This window comes from Cryptomeria japonica, chromosome 5 (genome assembly GCF_030272615.1).
Source record: "Cryptomeria japonica chromosome 5, Sugi_1.0, whole genome shotgun sequence".
Classification (NCBI taxonomy): domain Eukaryota; kingdom Viridiplantae; phylum Streptophyta; class Pinopsida; order Cupressales; family Cupressaceae; genus Cryptomeria; species Cryptomeria japonica.
In genome coordinates this window covers 516,876,058-516,893,577 of record NC_081409.1, presented here as the reverse complement: position 1 = coordinate 516,893,577, position 17,520 = coordinate 516,876,058, and the positions used below count along the sequence as shown (strand labels likewise).

The window sequence follows — 17,520 nt, the reverse complement described above, 5'->3', positions numbered from 1 at the left end:
AGTCAAGTGGGGATGTACCAAGACGCCCACAAGCCAGGTGCATCAGGTGAGTCCGGGCCTCAGAGTCGAACGTAAGACCATCGAGGAGCAAATCCATGACCCAAGTCAACTTTGATGCAGGCTATATTACTACTACACAATCTAATCCAAAAATCGCTCTTCCAAATCTAGGACTATACATCTTCACCATTATATTTTAAAATTAAATATTACAAACACGATCTAATCCAAAAGCATCAGCAAGAATTAAATATTACATTTAAATTTGATTGTTTTAAGTTCAACCATTTAAATTATGAGTACACTCCTAATTTGTATATTAATATTATTTAATTATTTGTGCTAACGAAAAAGTATTTGTTTTCATTCCCATATACAAGTGAAATTCAAGTCATTGATGTATTTGATTTACTTCTTTGCGGTGATGGCGGGACGGCTGAAGAAATCGAGCGAAGTTGGAGTTAATGGCGGTGCACTTCAACTTCATGGTGCTGCGCGATCCGGTGATTTGGAGGCTTTTCAAACTCTTTATGCCTCCAACCCCACATTAACAGTATCTTTAATCAACTCTCGCGACAACCATTCTCGGACGCCGTATCTTACTTTTTCCTTCAATCTTCAAACTCATGCTTTAAATTTTTTGTTCATTTGCATACTAATCAGCACTGTCTGCATAATTTGCTTGGAATTTGGCTTCTAGGGTTTGTGAAAGGTATTTTTACCCCTGAAATCATTCACTGTTATTGAGATGTGCTTATCAGGTAAAACTTAATATGGGCGTTCTCTGGTTTAGACATCTCAGTGAAATTTACTTTGGGGCTTTTCTGAATTAGAAGCGGTATATTACTTTCTTTTCTTCATCTGTCTTATTCAATCTTATAGAGCTCATATGTTTTTCATTTCTTATTCATTTGCACATAGGTCAGTTTTTTTTCTTTCGGTAATTGTTCATTATTTATATTAATAAATTGGGATTTAAACCTGGCCCAAACCAGGTGAGGCTACATCAAGGGAGCCCCCTCCCCAAACCAACAAGGCATCAAAATGCAAGACTCCTTAACAGGCCAAACATTACATACTGGTTTTTTATCGGTAATTGTTCATTATTTATATTAATATATTGGGATTTAAACTTGGCCCAAACCAGGTGAGGCTACATCAAGGGAGCCCCCTCCCCAAACCAACAAGGCATCAAAATGCAAGACCCCTTAACAGGCCAAACATTACATACTGGTTTTGGTACTGTCCTTATCATGAGAACGGAGAAGCTTATTGAAAGAGACTTCCTCCTTTACTCTCTTGTCCCTATTCCTCTTCACCTCTGTCCAACCTTCCTCCAGACCCCTAGCTTCCTGCATCTCTATCTTGGATTTCCTGCATCTCTATCTTGGATTCATCAACAGGAACATGCCTAACATCCGGGCTCCTTGCCCAATCTTGATTTTCATTATTTTTCATCCCATCACAACATCTTGCCTTTGGACTAATTTTTGCCCTCGATTCTAGACTGTTACTCCTACCTATTCCATCAACTCTAACACCAATATCAACACTGGCATTAGCCAAAGCCCCGGGCTCTCCTTCAGGCACAAAAGGAGAGGTTTCATTATACTAAGATGTGGAGTCTTTGGACTGCGAGTTACATAGTGACACTCGTCTCATTTGAAGTTCGTGGAGGATCATTTTGGCTGCCATTTTCCACCACATAATGGGTATCAGAAATTTTTTTCCACCATGTTCCCTGCTTGTTTGATTTTTTTTGTTCACAACTTGCAGCAATATGACCCGTCTGGAAGCATCAACGACACCTGAAAGGGATGCCCTCATAATCAATTGGTTGCAGGCAATTTCCCTCTCCAAACTTCAAAAATAAATTAGCGGGAAAACCTTTTTTTTAAAAATCCATTTCATCCAGAATACGGGCAATGGTTGTGTGCTGAATCACAAGGGAACCCTCATCCACTCCCAAAAATTTACCCAATGAGTCTCTGATAGCCTCAAAACAAGACTCAAATCGGAATTGCAAAGAAAGGTATGGAAGTCTTACCCATGTTGGGACTTTGTCGAAGGATTCTGTGGTGGGATTGAAAGTCAGATACCACGGTTTTAGAAGCAGCAAATACTTGTTCTCCCAACTCCATTGCTACTCGCAGAGGACCTTCTTCCGAACTTGCTCATTGTCAAAAATGCCATGAAGTGACCTCTTGCCCGTGGGAAAATCAGGAGATCCCTCACAAGAATGGGGTTCCAAAAAGTACTGATCCATTTGTGAAGGTCGGACATACTTGGCTAGAAACCCTTGAATCTCCCAATCAATCCCAACTTAGCTTAATATTTCTCATTTTCTTTAACTTCATTAGCCAACTTAGCCCCTAGATACATTGTTGGCCTTTCTGTAGCCTGGATACCCTGAAAGTTATCCATAGCTTTCCCATTACACTTGCCGTCCACCAATCCCCCTCCTTTAGAGCTTTCACCAAACAAAAACTCCTTCTCCCTTCCCTGCACACCTTGAGCGGCATTCCTATAATCTCCCTTTTTGGTTGCGATACAAAAACTTGGTTCATCTCTCCTGTAGCAACCATTGGAGGTCGTAGCCCCATTGAAATGCTTAGGCCAAGATCTGCGACCTATATCCCTAGCACCATAGGAATCGTGGGTAGCATTCCTTGCTTAACGCCCAAGTGCTAAGCTCCGACGGTCTCGAGGAGAAACCCTAGCGGCTGAAGGGTAGCGCAACGCCATTGTCAAAAAATTACAAAGCAAGATCGTTTAAACTAGCTTGCAGATAGGTTAGTTTTGTCTGCATAATTTACTTGGATTTTAGTTCCTAGTGTTTGTTAGTGTTAGTTTTACCCCTGAATTTCATATATTTCAGATTCGCTTATCAAGTAGAACTTATTGTGGGCGTTCTCTATTGTGGGCGTTCTCTATTGTGGGCATCTTATGTCATCGATTTGATTATCTGGTGAAATTTATGTTGAAAATTGTAGCTAGCTCGGATACCTGACTATTGAATTTTAATGTTGTCAATGACAATTAAAATTCCTATGTATTATCTCTCATGCAATCCGAACTACTTAGGACTGGGCCCAAACACATGTAATGTGAAGGCAAATGATGTAACTTAGGGCTGGGATCAAATACATGTAACTTGTAATTATATCTTGCTATGGATAGGACAAGACCTATGTATAATGTAACTTGTGGATAGGACAAGACCTATATATAAATGTAACTTGTAAATGATTATTGGTCTGACCCTATATTGGGCGCCAACCTTAGATTATTATGTAAATGTAAAATAGACTGTTATTGTTTCTGTGCAATCTGATTTGCTGTAGCTTCAATATCTGGTATGTTAGAGTCAGATCGAAGAAATGAAAATCGATTGTCTCTTATCGATTTGCCTCTGTAGGTACGAAGGCAAATGTATATATATGTCACCGATATCTTTCTGGTTTTTGTTATCCACATCGAACACTTAGTTCAATAGGGAGGATGGCGTATATATGCGATTGTCTTCATGGAATCGTGCCCCCACAGGGGGTTGCGATCCTATGTGGAACCACGTGGTTCCACATAGGGTCGTGACCCCTGTGTGGAGCCACAATCCTCTACACCGGCGTTCATTACTTTAACCAAACTTAAACGTTTGCAAAGCGAATTTGTTAGTTAACACTAACTAAATTCCAATGTTAATTAAATCGTAAATAACATAATTAGTATTCTGTGCGCTAATACAAACAGATTTAGTTTTCTGTGTTACGACTGAAACTATAATTTAACACTCCCTCTTAGTCTTAGGAGTATAGGCCTAAAACTTTAATTGAGCTCATCACTAATCTCATGAGAATCACATCACCTAGGTGTGAAGTATCAAGTGTGAAGTATCAACGTGTGATACTAAGGATATACTCACTTTGATATCCAAGTTTAAGTATCAGCCTGTGTTACTAAGGATATACTCACTTTGATATCTGTTGTGACCATTTCACACATCGCCCCTTTAGAATGGGGACCCCCTCTTTTTCTTAGGGTTTTGCTTTCACTTAGTTTTTCTCTCCGCTTGCTAGGTTTTGAGTGAGTGAGTGGTTGCCTGGGTTGGCTAGATTAGGGCTAATCTCTGAAAGCTCGTTTTAGGGTTTCTTTCAAGCTGAGTCTAGCCTAGTTTTGGGAGGTCGTTAGGTGTCTGCCTGGAACCTTAAATTTGCCTTAATGAAGTATTTCCTTTCAGGAGAATCAGGATGGTGAGATTGAAGAAGAGGGTGAATAGGTCTCCGGTCAGGGTAAGTCTAGTTTGATGGTTTTCTTGTTAGAGTCTTGTTTTCGTCTAGGTCTGAGTCGATTGAGCAGAGTCAGTGGTCAGAGAGGGATGAAAGTGGTAATTTCAGAAATTGATGAATGAATGCACTGGATGATGATTTAAGGAGTTTTGGAAGGAAATGATCAAGATTGTTGACTTTTGAGGCGTAATTGAGAAAGTTGATACATTTTTGGCCTTGAAGAAGAGTTTTTAGGCTTTGAAATGATGAAAGCCAATCTAGGATGAGATTTTCGCTCCCGACCCTTCCAAAGGGTCCAGAGCGAAATCTCTCTTTCTTGCCTTCCTTTGGCCTTGAAAACCCAGTTGGACCTTGCCTAGACCAAATTGGATGAGGAATTGTCTTGATAGTGAGTGAAGGAAGTTGATTTGATCAAGTTTGATTGAGAATGAAGTGAAACTAAGTAAGAAGCTGTCCCAAAAAGTGATTTTCGCTCCTAACCCTTCCAAAGGGTCCAGAGCGAAAATCCTTGAAAACTTCAATTTCTTCATTTTTCAAGACAAACTTTTGCTTCCTTAGGCATGCTTGGTGATGTTTTTGAATGTTCTAGCCTTGTAAAGATGGAAAGAGAAAGGATTTTAGTCAAGAGGAAGAATTTCGCTCCTGACCCTTCTAAAGGGTCCAGAGTGAAATTCTTGAAAGCTCTCATTTTTACTTGGCTAAAGGTAGGATCTTGATGGGGATGCGTGAAGAAGGGTCTATGTTTGCCTCTCAAAGAGAATTGGAGTTCAAAAGGTCAAGAACCAAGCTCAAACCATGATTTTCGCTCCTGACCCTTTCAAAGGGTCCAGAGCGAAAATCTTTGTAGCCCACATTTCCTTCCCAATTTTGGCTAAGTGTTGGTTTCTAAGGCATGTTTGAGGATGAATTGGTTTGATCTTGCCTTGAGATGGAGTTGGTGGATTTTTGAAGAACAAGATTTTGGCCTAAAGGAGAATTTCGCTCCTGACCCTTCCAAAGGGTCCAGAGCGAAATTCATCATAAACCTTATTTGTTGCCCTCAATGGACTAGAAACCTTGTTTCTAATGTGGAAAATGATCTAATTTTGCCTTATGAGGAGGTTTGAAGTTTGAAAAGTGAGCAATCTAGCCTGGAGTGAGATTTTCGCTCCTGACCCTTCCAAAGGGTCCAGAGCGAAAATCTTCTTAAAGCTCATTTCCTCCTAAGTTTGGCTAATTTTTGATTTGCAGGGTATCTTGGAAGGAAGGTTGGACATTCTTGTTGCCTTTGAAAGGTTTGAAAGCATTGAAAAATGAAGGGTTTTGGACCAAAAAGGAAATTTCGCTCCTGACCCTTCCAAAGGGTCCAGAGCGAAAATCTCTCTAAGAGGCATTTCTTTCCTTGTTTGGCCAATTCTTGATGTCCAAGGCATGATGAGAAGAAGAATGAACATGATCTAGCCTTTGAGAGTGTTTGGAAGTTATGAAAATAAGGGATTTTAACCAGGAAAGGAAATTTCGCTCCTGACCCTTCCAAAGGGTCCAGAGCGAAATTCCTTATGAGCCTCCTTTTTGACCTTTCTTGGACATGAAACCTTGTTCCTAGGGCAATGAAGGATGAAATTCTACCTTGCAAAGAAGTTTCAAGTTGAAAAAATGATGATTTTTGGTCAAGAATGAGAATTTCGCTCCCGACCCTTCCAAAGGGTCTAGAGCGAATTTTCTCAAAACCTCTCTTTGCTATCAATTTTTTGCTAGATCAAGTGTGGGATAAGGTAAAATCAAGGAGAAGTTACCCCTAAGAGTGACTTTGAGTTGCTAGAAACCATGAAAGATGAAGGAATTGAGCCTAAAAGTGATTTTCGCTCTTGACCCTTCCAAAGGGTCTAGAGCGAAAATCCTTAAAATCATCTTTTCTTCCAAAATTTAAGCAAAGTCAAGCTTGGACAAGGGTGCGAGAAGTCATTTAGATTGCCTTAGAGTGGATTTTGGTTGCCAAGAATGCAAATTTTGAAGCCAAATGAGATTTTCGCTCCTGACCCTTCCAAAGGGTCCAGAGCGAAATTCTTAAGATCACCCTTTTTCCTTGCAAATCAAGTCAAGATTTTGGTTTTTATACCCTGGAGAGGAGTGAGGCGAGATGTTCTAAGTCTTGGAGGTAATTTGAAGTTGAAAGGATGGCAAAATAGCCCTAAAAGAAGATTTTCGCTCCTGACCCTTCCAAAGGGTCCAGAGCGAAAATCCTAAAATCTACCTATTCCTTTCAAATTTATGCTAAGCTATGCCTAGACCAAGGTAAAAGATGCCCTTGAGATTGCCCTTGAGTTGATGGTTGTCTCCAAAAATGATGATTTTAGGCCAGAGGAGGAAAATTGCTCCTGACTCTTCCAAAGGGTCCAGGGCGAAAATCCTTCAATCACCTATTTTGCCTTGCAAAATCAAGTCAAACTTGGATTGGATGAAAGAAGAACTATTTCCTAGCCTTGTGAGGTGGATTGAAGTTGAAATGATGAAAAATGAGCTACAAACAAAGAAATTCGCTCCTGACCCTTCCAAAGGGTCCAGAGCGAAAAACCTTAAAAACACTTTTTCCTTCAAGACTTGAGTGAAACCAGGCCTGGACTACAGTGAAAGAAGCTATTTAGAGTGCCTTGGAAAGATGTTTTACTTTCAAAAATGTGAATTTTGAGCTCAGATGAGAAATTCGCTCCTGACCCTTCCAAAGGGTCCAGAGCGAAATTCTGGATAGGTCTTGTCCCTGGCTAGGTTGTTGAGCAAAATTGACCTTTTTCGCCTTGTGAGGATCAAACCAATGCTAGCAAGTTGAGAAGTGGATTCAAACTGAAGGAATTTTGATGAATTGAAGTGAAGGAGATTGGAAATTTGGCCTGAAAGGTTAATTTCGCCCCTGACCCTTCCAAAGGGTCTAGAGCGAAATTCCCAAAATGCAGTGTTTCCTTCAAAATATTGTTAAGACAAGTTAGTGGTCAAGGTGAATGGACCTTGGAGATTGCCTTGGAGAAGGTCAATGATCAAGCAAAGGTGAATTTTGACCTAAAAAGTGAATTTCGCTCCTGACCCTTCGTAAAGGTCCAGAGTGAAATTCCCATTTGCACCTAATTTACCCATGTGAAAGGCTAAAAATTGAAATCCTAGGCTTTGTTAGACCAAAACAAGCATATGCTCGCCTTCCGGAGGATTTTGAAGTGAAGAAAATGAGGTATTCAAGGCCTAGTCAAGAAAATCACTCCTGACCCTTCCAAAGGGTCTAGGGCGAAATTCTTCAGAACACCTATTATTCACCTTGTTTAGGCTAAATTGAAGGCAAGTTGCAAAATTATGATGGCAAGAACATGGGAGATGGCAAATCTAGGTTGTAAGGATGTTGATTAATGAAGCAAACAAGCCTAGATAAAAAATTCAAGCAAGCCTCCTTGGAGAGACCTAAACTTTGAATATTTTAATGCCTAAGGAATGAAGATTCATCAAGCCTTAATCAAGCTTTAACATTCCCTAAGCTAGCCTATAGTCTTTCACTAAATTTGCCTATTACAACACATTTGGGAGACTAAGACAAATTCGCATGAATAAGGACATTTATAATTTAATTAATTAATTTCTAAGCCTTGAAATACATGAAAAATCCACCTTTAAGCTTTGGAATTAAATAAAAAAAATAAAAAATTACGCTCGAGCGCTCAAAAATCATTATCGTGCCTTTACAAGCAAGTCGGCCATCCTTTAAGAGGAGTTTTACTTTATTTTATTTCCTATTTGCCAAGTCGGCCTTGAGGCAAAGCAAGGTGAGCGCCCTATATAAGGGAGGTGTGTTTTGACAATTTTAAATCATTCATTCATTTTCCCTTGTGCGAACTTGAAGAGCAGATTTGGAGGTGCGAAATTGAGCAGGTTGGAGGATAATTTCCAGATTTTGGAAGATATTTGAAGACTAGTTGAAGGTGAATTTCTGATTGAGAAGCTGATTGGAGGATACTTTCTAGATTGAAGGCTGATTGAAGGTTAATTCATTCAAAGAGAGGACCAGAAATTCAGATCAAACATCTTTGTCCAGCAAATTCTCATTCTTCCTTCATTCATTTTTCAAAGGTTGATAGCTAAAAATCAAGGGAGAGGTATCAAATGACGACCCCCAAGGCCGGAGGATCCACTACTCGACAGGCTCTCATCAAGGAGGATCAGAGGAATGACGAATTGGAGACCAGGATCGTGTCCAAGTGGAGCAATATCGGAGACACCAATCTAGGAAACTTCAATGTGAAGAAGTTTCGAAAAGCGCCCTACATCGGCAAGCCGTCACCTGTTGCAAAGAAGATAATTGAGAGTGGCATCATCAAGGCTGCAGGTTTCCCTCCCGCAGTCAAGTGTCATGAGTTGATGATCGAGTGTGCCCGGCACTATGATTCACACTCAAGGACGATCGTAGCCGAGGATGGAACTATCTTAGCCTATCTTTCGGAGGAAGCTATAAGTGAAGCCTTTCATCTCCTGGAACATAGAGACATGATCTACAAAAGTCTAGAAGGAGCTAGGTCTATCTATGAGGATGATCCTGATTCCTGCTTGAACTTCATTAACAAGAATTGGCTACTCAAGAGCAAACCTCGCCTGAACAAGATTCCCAATACACCGCACATAATCAACTTCCAAGAAGAATTCAAGGATTTGATAACCTTGCTCAATCGGGTCACGGGTGCCTCTCAAGCTTTCTTCTTCGACAAGTGGATGATCTTCTTCATACAACTGATCGTCCAAGGAAAGGGAATGCTCAATTGGGCTAGAATCATTAGCAACAGCCTGGACGTGCAGTTGAGAAGACTAAGGCCTACCAAGTCATTTCACATGAGTTCATATGTTATATATGCCTTGATCAGAGGTTTTGAGTATGCAGGACTACCTCACAGAGGAGTTGTTGGAAGAGGACCCGGAGAAATAAGAGTTTGTGATTCTTATGTTCAACTGCATCATCCGCCAAGGAGTGACTACAAGCTAGTCAATGACACCTTCACGATGTATATCACCAGGACATTGCAAGGAGGGATTCACAATCGACTGTCTCTGGACGCGCAGGAGCTCGTGAAGAAGCATGGTGCATGGTTCATTCAGTTTCCAAAATTCACATACATCAAAGTTCATGGATGTCCTTCACCTCCCTACATGTTGCCAAGATATCCTACAGACAGGATAATACTACTTGAGGTGACTAGGCAGTTGGTAGCTTATGCAAAGGCATCAAGACACAAGCATGGAAATGGAATTCCCGTACCCATCCTACTAGGGAACTCAGTTGAAGTGTGTCCTAATACTTAGGCCGCGGAAGATGCGGAGAAGGAACTATCTCTATATTCATTCACATCCTTTGCCTCAAGGGAGAATTTTGATCCTCATGGTTATATAGAAGAGACAGTCGAGAAGAAGTACAAACATGAGTTTCAAGTGGAAGACTTTTGGATAAATGTCCAGGATGATGTAGAGGTCAAAAGAAAGATGCATTCTAGGTTACCCTTGGATCTCATCAGGAAATGCAAAATTTATAGAGTAGCCGATCAAGCCCAGGACAGTGGTAGATACCTCCAATCATCCTATGAGAAGGAAGATAAAGAAGTGAAGGTAGATTGGAATGAGCCCGAGGTTTTAGACCTAAGAGCTTTGATGGCTCCCGTTTTATCTTGCACTCGCAGATGGGTGGACGTACAACATCAAAAGTTGAAGGAGCAGAATGTATCTATGACATTCACCTTGGAAACAAGACCAGAAGAAGGAGAGGCAAGTGTGAGTGAGAATACTTCTCATTCCAAAGGTTCAAAGAGGAAAGAAGGACCTGAGAAGAGAGAGCCTTCCAAGAAGAAGCAGAAAATAAATCCTGATCGCCCACCAAGCACATCTTCTAGGCATGAAAAGGAAGCAAGTCAAGGAGAAGATCAGAGGCAGATAGTGTATGAAATTGATGAGTCTATGGAATCCATGGTACAGAATGATAAACAAGGAAAAAGACAGACACCTCAGTGTTCATCAAGTCAATCTCCCCAAGTTGGTGCGAATGAGCAACAAGAAGAAAAGAATGATGATGAAGCAACATCTCCTTTTAGGGAAGATAGACCTCTGCCTAAAGAAATACAAGTGAGGGAAAGGAGATCTACCATTCCCGATTGGCTAAAAGAGAGGTTGACAAGGGTAGTTGTGGTTGAAGAGGAAGAACATGTATTTGACTTGGAAAGCCTTATAGGAAATTCTCATGAAGTAATAGAAAAGAAGGCCACAAAGATGTCAAAGGTAATTAGAGATGAGACAGGATCCAGAAAAGTGTAGATAGCTACACTAGTGGTGGACAAATATGAGGATGAGATTCTAGCAGAAGAATATGATCTAGAAACATTTGTCTTGGTCCACTTACCTCCGAGCAGGCTATGGAAGAAGCAACTGATTCACTGAAAGCACTCAAAGACAAACTCAAAGAAGAAGTGGAAAGGAATAAGAAGCTCGAAAGAGAGGTCAGTGCTTGGAGGAATTATTTTAGCCATCTTAACCAGCCTTTGAGATGACAGGATCCAGCAATATCTCCTTTACATGCACTTCTTCTTGAATCAATAAGTGAGGCAGAGAGGGTGAAGAGCCTAGTCCAACTCATGAGTTCTTGGATTGATGAATCTTACAAGGTAGCCATTGAATTTGCAACAAGAATGATGAAGACAGTTCATCGAGCTATCCAGGTCCTTGAGATTATCCATAATCTAATGATAATTGTAGCTGCATTCACTCACACTAGAGATGTTATCATCCCAGTCTTGCAAGTGATAAGAGAGACACCAAGACGGATTCTAGCACAAGAAAATATAATGGATGGAGGAACCCATAGCCTCCTGCAATGGTCAACTCTGCTCCAGATGAAGGAAGTTCTTTTTGAAGACGTCAACACCAGATGCAGCCGAGTTGAAGGCACCATCCATCTAGTTCAAGACAAGGTGTTTGAGGTGTTGTGTACCATCCTTGATAGACGGATTGAGATCGAGACAGATGTGGACATCCAAGAGTTGGAAGACAGAATCAAGGTCATCTTTTGCAAGGGAGAGAACATCGTTATAGAAAGGCAGCGAGATCAAATGTATGCTACTATGTTCCTGATTGAGAAGACCAAAGAACTTGAGCCTAGGTGGGAGACGACTCTTCTCACTGCTTTTGATCAAGTCCTTCACTTGGAAGAATGAATGAAGAATCTTCTTGAGATTCCCATTGTTGAGATTGAAGGAATTGTGTCCAGATTCATTGAATATGCTAGAAAAGAGCATAGGAAAGGGAACAAAGTTCTAGATGAAGAGTTGTTATAAGATGATGTGGCAACTTAATTCCTATTGGTCTATGTCTCCTCGTTATTTGTGCCAATTTTTATTGGCTATGGATTAATAATGTTTATCTAAATGGGGACTTTTTTGTAACAAACCCTAATTAGGGTTTACGTGTCAAAATCTCAGCCATCGATCGTCTTTTGATCCAGGCCGTTCATTGTATTTGAGGATGCTATATAAGCCCTCGCTCATTTCATTTTGAAAGAGGAGAAAGGTTAGAAAAGTTAGAAAGTTGGAGAGAAGTAAGTTTAATATTGTTTGTAGCAAAATTGAGTAGTGAAGAGAGAAAGTTGAACAATTGTTGTTTATTTGGCTATGAGATCAATAAAATATTGAAGTTATGGTGTTTTATTGCAATCCTTGTGGCTATCTTCATGGTTGTTTATCTTCTTGAATCACTCTTAGTAGAAATATCATTTAGATTTTAAGTTTGAAGGACGAATGTTGTGCCTGATCTTTGATAAGACTCACATTCCAAACCACTAGCTTCTTACTGATTGTAAGAACGCCTTGTGTGGTCAACTGGAAACATTAAGATTGGTTAAGAGTTCAATCATCATTAGAAGTATTGATATGTATCTCCCTGATAGTATCTATCTCCTTGGTGATTTGAAAATCGTTGAATACCCTTAGAAGATCGCACCAATTCCAGTGGAGTTGTAATCCTTTGGCGATATTGAAATTGGTAGAATCTTATCAAGACTAGTCTTCATTAAGTCATTCTTAGGATTAGTTTAAGTATCTCTTCCTCAAAACCTTTATCTTTTGATCTTTTTGAAAATCTGTTAGTATTAGGAAAATCCTGTTTCCTCATTTGGAAAGATAGTAGCACGAACAAGCTTTCTTTGAAAGTACGTAAGGCCCCTTGAAGAAACAGCAAACACAACGACCACTGGTGCTTATCCGCGAGTAGAGATCCTACAAAGCAGAACCTTGAAGTCCTTCCGATTGATCCTTTTTTGCGATATCTTCAGCATTTGGAGACTTTACTCAAGAGAGGATAAGATACCTCTGGGTATTTTAGTCTGTGTTTGGTCATGTACAAAATACACATCAACAATATCCAAGTTTAAGTATCAGCCTGTGATACTAAGGATATACTCACTTTGAGATCCCTGTTATAGTATGTGCACTGACATTAATCCGCTTACATAATGTCTACTATAACTTATCATATTATTGATATTCAAATTGTCTGATTTTCAGTTTATATGATCTTCCAAACATTTATAAGATCGTCACCTTACAATGTTAAAATACAAGTGTTCATTAACTAAAGAATTGTCATCCTTTAGGAATGAACACAAGGAAAGGTTACATACTTCATATACTCAAATATATGACCAAGAAGTTTACATAATTTTAGACATCAATTACATTTTAACCATACCAAGATACCTCCTGAAGTGATCAATTTTCACTCTTGCTAGGGGTTTGGTGAGAATGTCAGCTGTCTGATCTCCTGTATTGACATATTCCAGTCTTATTACCTTTCTCTCTGTCATGTCTCTTACATAGTGATATGGGATCTCAATGTGCTTGGATCTATCATGGAAAATTGGATTCACTGAAAGTTTAATGCAGCTCTGATTGTCACAATGAATGATAGTAGGCTTCAGACTTTCACCAAACAGTCCTACTATCAATTTCCTCAACCATACAGCTTCCTTAGCTGCCATGTATGCAGCTATATATTCAGCTTTTGTGGAGCTCTGAGCTACGTATGATTGTTTTCTGCAGATCCAAGATACCATAGCTGATCCTAAGCTAAAACAGCATCCTGAAGTGCTCTTCCTGTCTATCACGCTTCCAGCCCAGTCTGAATCAGAGTATCCATGTAGGTTCAATGCAGTGTGTTCATAATGCAGTCCATAGTCCAAGGTACCTTGTAGATATCTCAATATATGCTTTACTGCAACCAAATGTATTTCTTTGGGTTCAACCATGTGTTGGCTGAGTGCATTTACTGCATAACATATATCAGGTCTGGTATTGACTAGGTACATTAATGATCCAATAATCTGTCTGTATAATGTTGGATCTGCAAATTTGGAATCTGCTATAGCTTCTTTTAGTTTATGTAGGTTTGTTTCCATAGGAGATGACATTGGCTTACAATTTATCATTCCAAATCTCTTCAGAATGTCAATGGTGTATTTACCTTGATTTAGATAAATACCATCCGGTTTTTGCCATACTTCTAATCCAAGGAAATAATGGAGTAGACCTAAATCCTTCATCTCAAACTCTGAAGCTAGTTCCTGTTTGCATTTTGCAATGAGATGATCTTCGCCTGTAATTAATAAGTCATCTACATATAATATGAGTATCAACATTTCACCTTTGATTATTTTGAAATACAGATTTGGATCAGCAATGTTCTTAGAGAAACCTATCTCTAATAAGTAACTGTCAATTCTTTCGTACCATGCTCTGGGAGCTTGTTTTAATCCATACAGTGCTTTCTCTAACTTGCATACATGTGTTTTAGCATTATTTACCTCAAATCCCTCAGGTTGCTCTAGATATACTTCTTCTTCAATTGTTCCATTCAAAAATGCAGTTTTTACATCTATTTGATGAACTTTCCATCCTTTAGATGCTGCAATAGCCAGGATTGTTTTGACAGAAGTGTATCCTGCAACAGGTGCAAATGTTTCTTCATAGTCAATTCCTTCCTTCTGTGAGAAGCCTCGAGCAACAAATCTTGCCTTATGTTTTTCTATACTGCCATCAACAGCATGCTTAATTTTAAAGAGCCATTTAGAAGATACAACTGATTTTCCTTTAGGTCTAGGCACAATTTTCCACACATCATTCTTTAAGATAGATTGATATTCCTCTATCATGGCATCCTTCCATACTTGCTGTTTAAGAGCCTCTCCGACACTTGAAGGTTCAACATTTATGAGGTCTGTCATTAGAGTAACATAACTAGAAAACTTTGAAGATCTTTTGCTTTCTCTAAATGTTCCTCTAGGTGCTGCAAAGGATTCTGCTTCCTGTACTGTTTTAGTGGCCCATGGTGGTCTCTTCCTGGGATTCTCTGTTGTAGTGTTCTCAAGTTCCAAGGTGTTATCCTCAGGATGCTCCCTTTGAGTTTCAAAAAGATAATTTTTTTCCAAGTTAATGGAATTAGTTGGGATTTCAGGTGTGATGGAACTCCTTGTTTTGTTAATAGCTATATCTTCCTCAAATATGACATCTCTGCTTAATTCTATTTGTCTTTGACTAGGGATGAATATTCGGTAGGCTTTAGATGTTTCACTATATCCTACAAAAATCCCTTTCTGTCCAGTAGGTTCTAATTTAGTGTTTTTCTCCTTAGGTACATGAATATAAACCGGACATCCAAATATTTTGAGATGGCTAATATCATGTTTAATTCCAGTAAAGACTTCTTCAGGAGTTTTGTCACCAATATGAGAGTGAGGACATCTATTTTGAATGTATACAGCGGTATTAGTGGCTTCTCCCCAAAGTGCAGTTTCTAGGTTTTGATCTAACAACATAGCCTTTGCCGCTTCTACTATTGTTCTATTTTTTCTTTCAGCAACCCCGTTTTGTTGAGGATTGCAGGGTACAGTGAACTCCCTCTTAATCCCAACATCTTTGCAAAACTCTTTAAATACTTTTGATGTGTATTCCCTACCATTGTCAGTCCTAAGAGTTTTGATTTTCCTACCAGAGTGATTTTCTGTAATAGATTTGAACTCTTTAAATTTCCTAAGAATATCTTCAGACTCTTTACTTTTAAGGAAATAAATCCAAGTTTTCCTAGAAAAATCGTCTACAAAGATTACATAGTATAATGCGTTTCCTAGTGATGGTTCAGACATAGGCCCACATAAGTCAGAGTGAACTAGTTCTAGTATTTCTTTAGTTTTTCTAGAACTGTAAGGAAAAGAGCTTTTAGTGTTTTTCCCTAGTGCACATCCTTTACAAACGTCTGAATGAATTGGCTTTAGTTTAGGTAGTCCTGTGACTAATTTCTCCATAGAGGGTAGAGCACGAAAATGTAAGTGCCCTAGTCTTCTATGCCAAATTTCCGCTTGGTCTATGACTTAATGAAGTAAGGTTTGATTTGGCTCATTACACAATTCATATAGGTGTCCTTGTCTGTAACCAATCACTTGTGCTCTTTTGAAGGTGAATGTTTTTGGCCATGCCATTACCTTTCCTTCTATGAATGAGACTCTATATCCGTCATCCTCAAGTGTAGAGATAGAGACTAAGTTCCTTTTGATGCCTGGTACAAATAGTACCCCGATGAGTTGGATTGAGATTCCAGACTTCAGTCTGATTGTACATGTCCCGACACCTTTTACAGGATGTGCAGAGTCATCTCTTATTGTTACCTCTTCATTTGATCCCTCTTCCATTGAGTCTAGTAATTCTCTGAATCCGGTGACATGTCTTGACGATCCACTGTCTATCACCCAAGTGTTAGACTTGTTTGAAGCTTGACTTGATAGTGCTGAATATAATACAAATTTCTCAGATTCAAGTTCTGTGTTCCTCTCTACTTTGGCGAATGATGCCTACTGTTTTACCTTGTCAGGACAATTAAATGACATGTGTCCGTACTGATCACATCTATGACATTGGATTTTTGACATGTCTTTCTTATGCAAGCTTTTCCCATGATGGGATTTTCTCTTCTTGCCTTTCTTACGGGAGTCGGTATTCAGAATGTGGAGGTCCTCATCTTTAGTTTTGTGATTTCCCCCTTTCATTTGCCTTGACTCTTCAAGGAGGCAGTCATCCCTTAGTCGATCAAATTCTGTAAATTTATCCCTTGCATTTATGCCTTGTTTGAATGATTCCCAGGATTCAGGTAATCCATCTAGAGTAATCATTGACAGTTCTTGCTTCTCGACATGATAATCAAGTTTTTGTAGTTGATCTCTGAGTGAACCTATCCTCATGAAGTATGAGTTTATTGTTTCACCTTTATTTATACTTATGTGGTTCAACTGTCTTTTTAGAGCTAGGGTTTTGCTCGGATTGTTTATCTCATACGTCCTTTCAAGGGTTTTGAACATTTCATAAGCATTGTCATAGTTTAATATAAGTGGTATTATGTGATCCCTTATTGCATCTATCACGATTTTTACAGCTTTATCATTTCCTTCATTCCACACAGTTTTCTTAGGTTCGTTTGCAGGTTCGGGCTTGTCTTCTTTTATGAATTTGATTACTTTGTTCTCTTTTAATACTATCATAATTCTGACTTTCCAAGCCACAAAATTTGCTGCTCCTTCGAGTCTGTCCTCGAATCTGATTGTGTTCGCCATTTTAGAAATCTTCGATTTGCAATGTAAACTTCGCTTTTAGTCTATTCGGATCTTAAGTAGTTAGGCTTTGATACCATGTAAATGTAAAATAGACTGTTATTGTTTCTGTGCAATCTGATTTGCTGTAGCTTCAATATCTGGTATGTTAGAGTCAGATCGAAGAAATGAAAATCGATTATGTCTCTTATCGATTTGCCTCTGTAGGTATCGATTTGCCTCTGTAGGTACGAAGGCAAATGTATATATATGTCACCGATATCTTTCTGGTTTTTGTTATCCACATCGAACGCTTAGTTCAATAGGGAGGATGGCGTATATATGCGATTGTCTTAATCGAATCGTGCCCCCACAGGGGGTCGCGATCCTATGTGGAACCACGTGGTTCCACATAGGGTCGTGACCCCTGTGTGGAGCCACGATCCTCTACACCAGTGTTCATTACTTTAACCAAACTTACGTGGTTCCACATAGGGTCGTGACCGTGGAGCCACGATCCTCTACACCGGTGTTCATTACTTTAACCAAACTTAAACGTTTGCAAAGCGAATTTGTTAGTTAACACTAACTAAATTCCAATGTTAATTAAATCGTAAATAA

At 39.4% G+C, this 17,520-nt stretch overlaps 1 protein-coding gene across 1 annotated transcript in view; it reads left to right on the top strand.

Annotated features, from left to right (window-relative positions):
* Positions 1–392: 392 nt before the first annotated feature.
* The window catches only part of LOC131067766 (uncharacterized), a 55,645-nt gene continuing 38,517 nt past the window's right edge, over positions 393–17,520 (top strand). Inside the window, exon 1 of the mRNA XM_058002905.2 lies at positions 393–594. Within this exon, the coding sequence (XP_057858888.2) occupies positions 398–594 (197 nt within the window). The 5' untranslated portion in view covers positions 393–397. The remainder of the gene's footprint in view (positions 595–17,520) is intronic.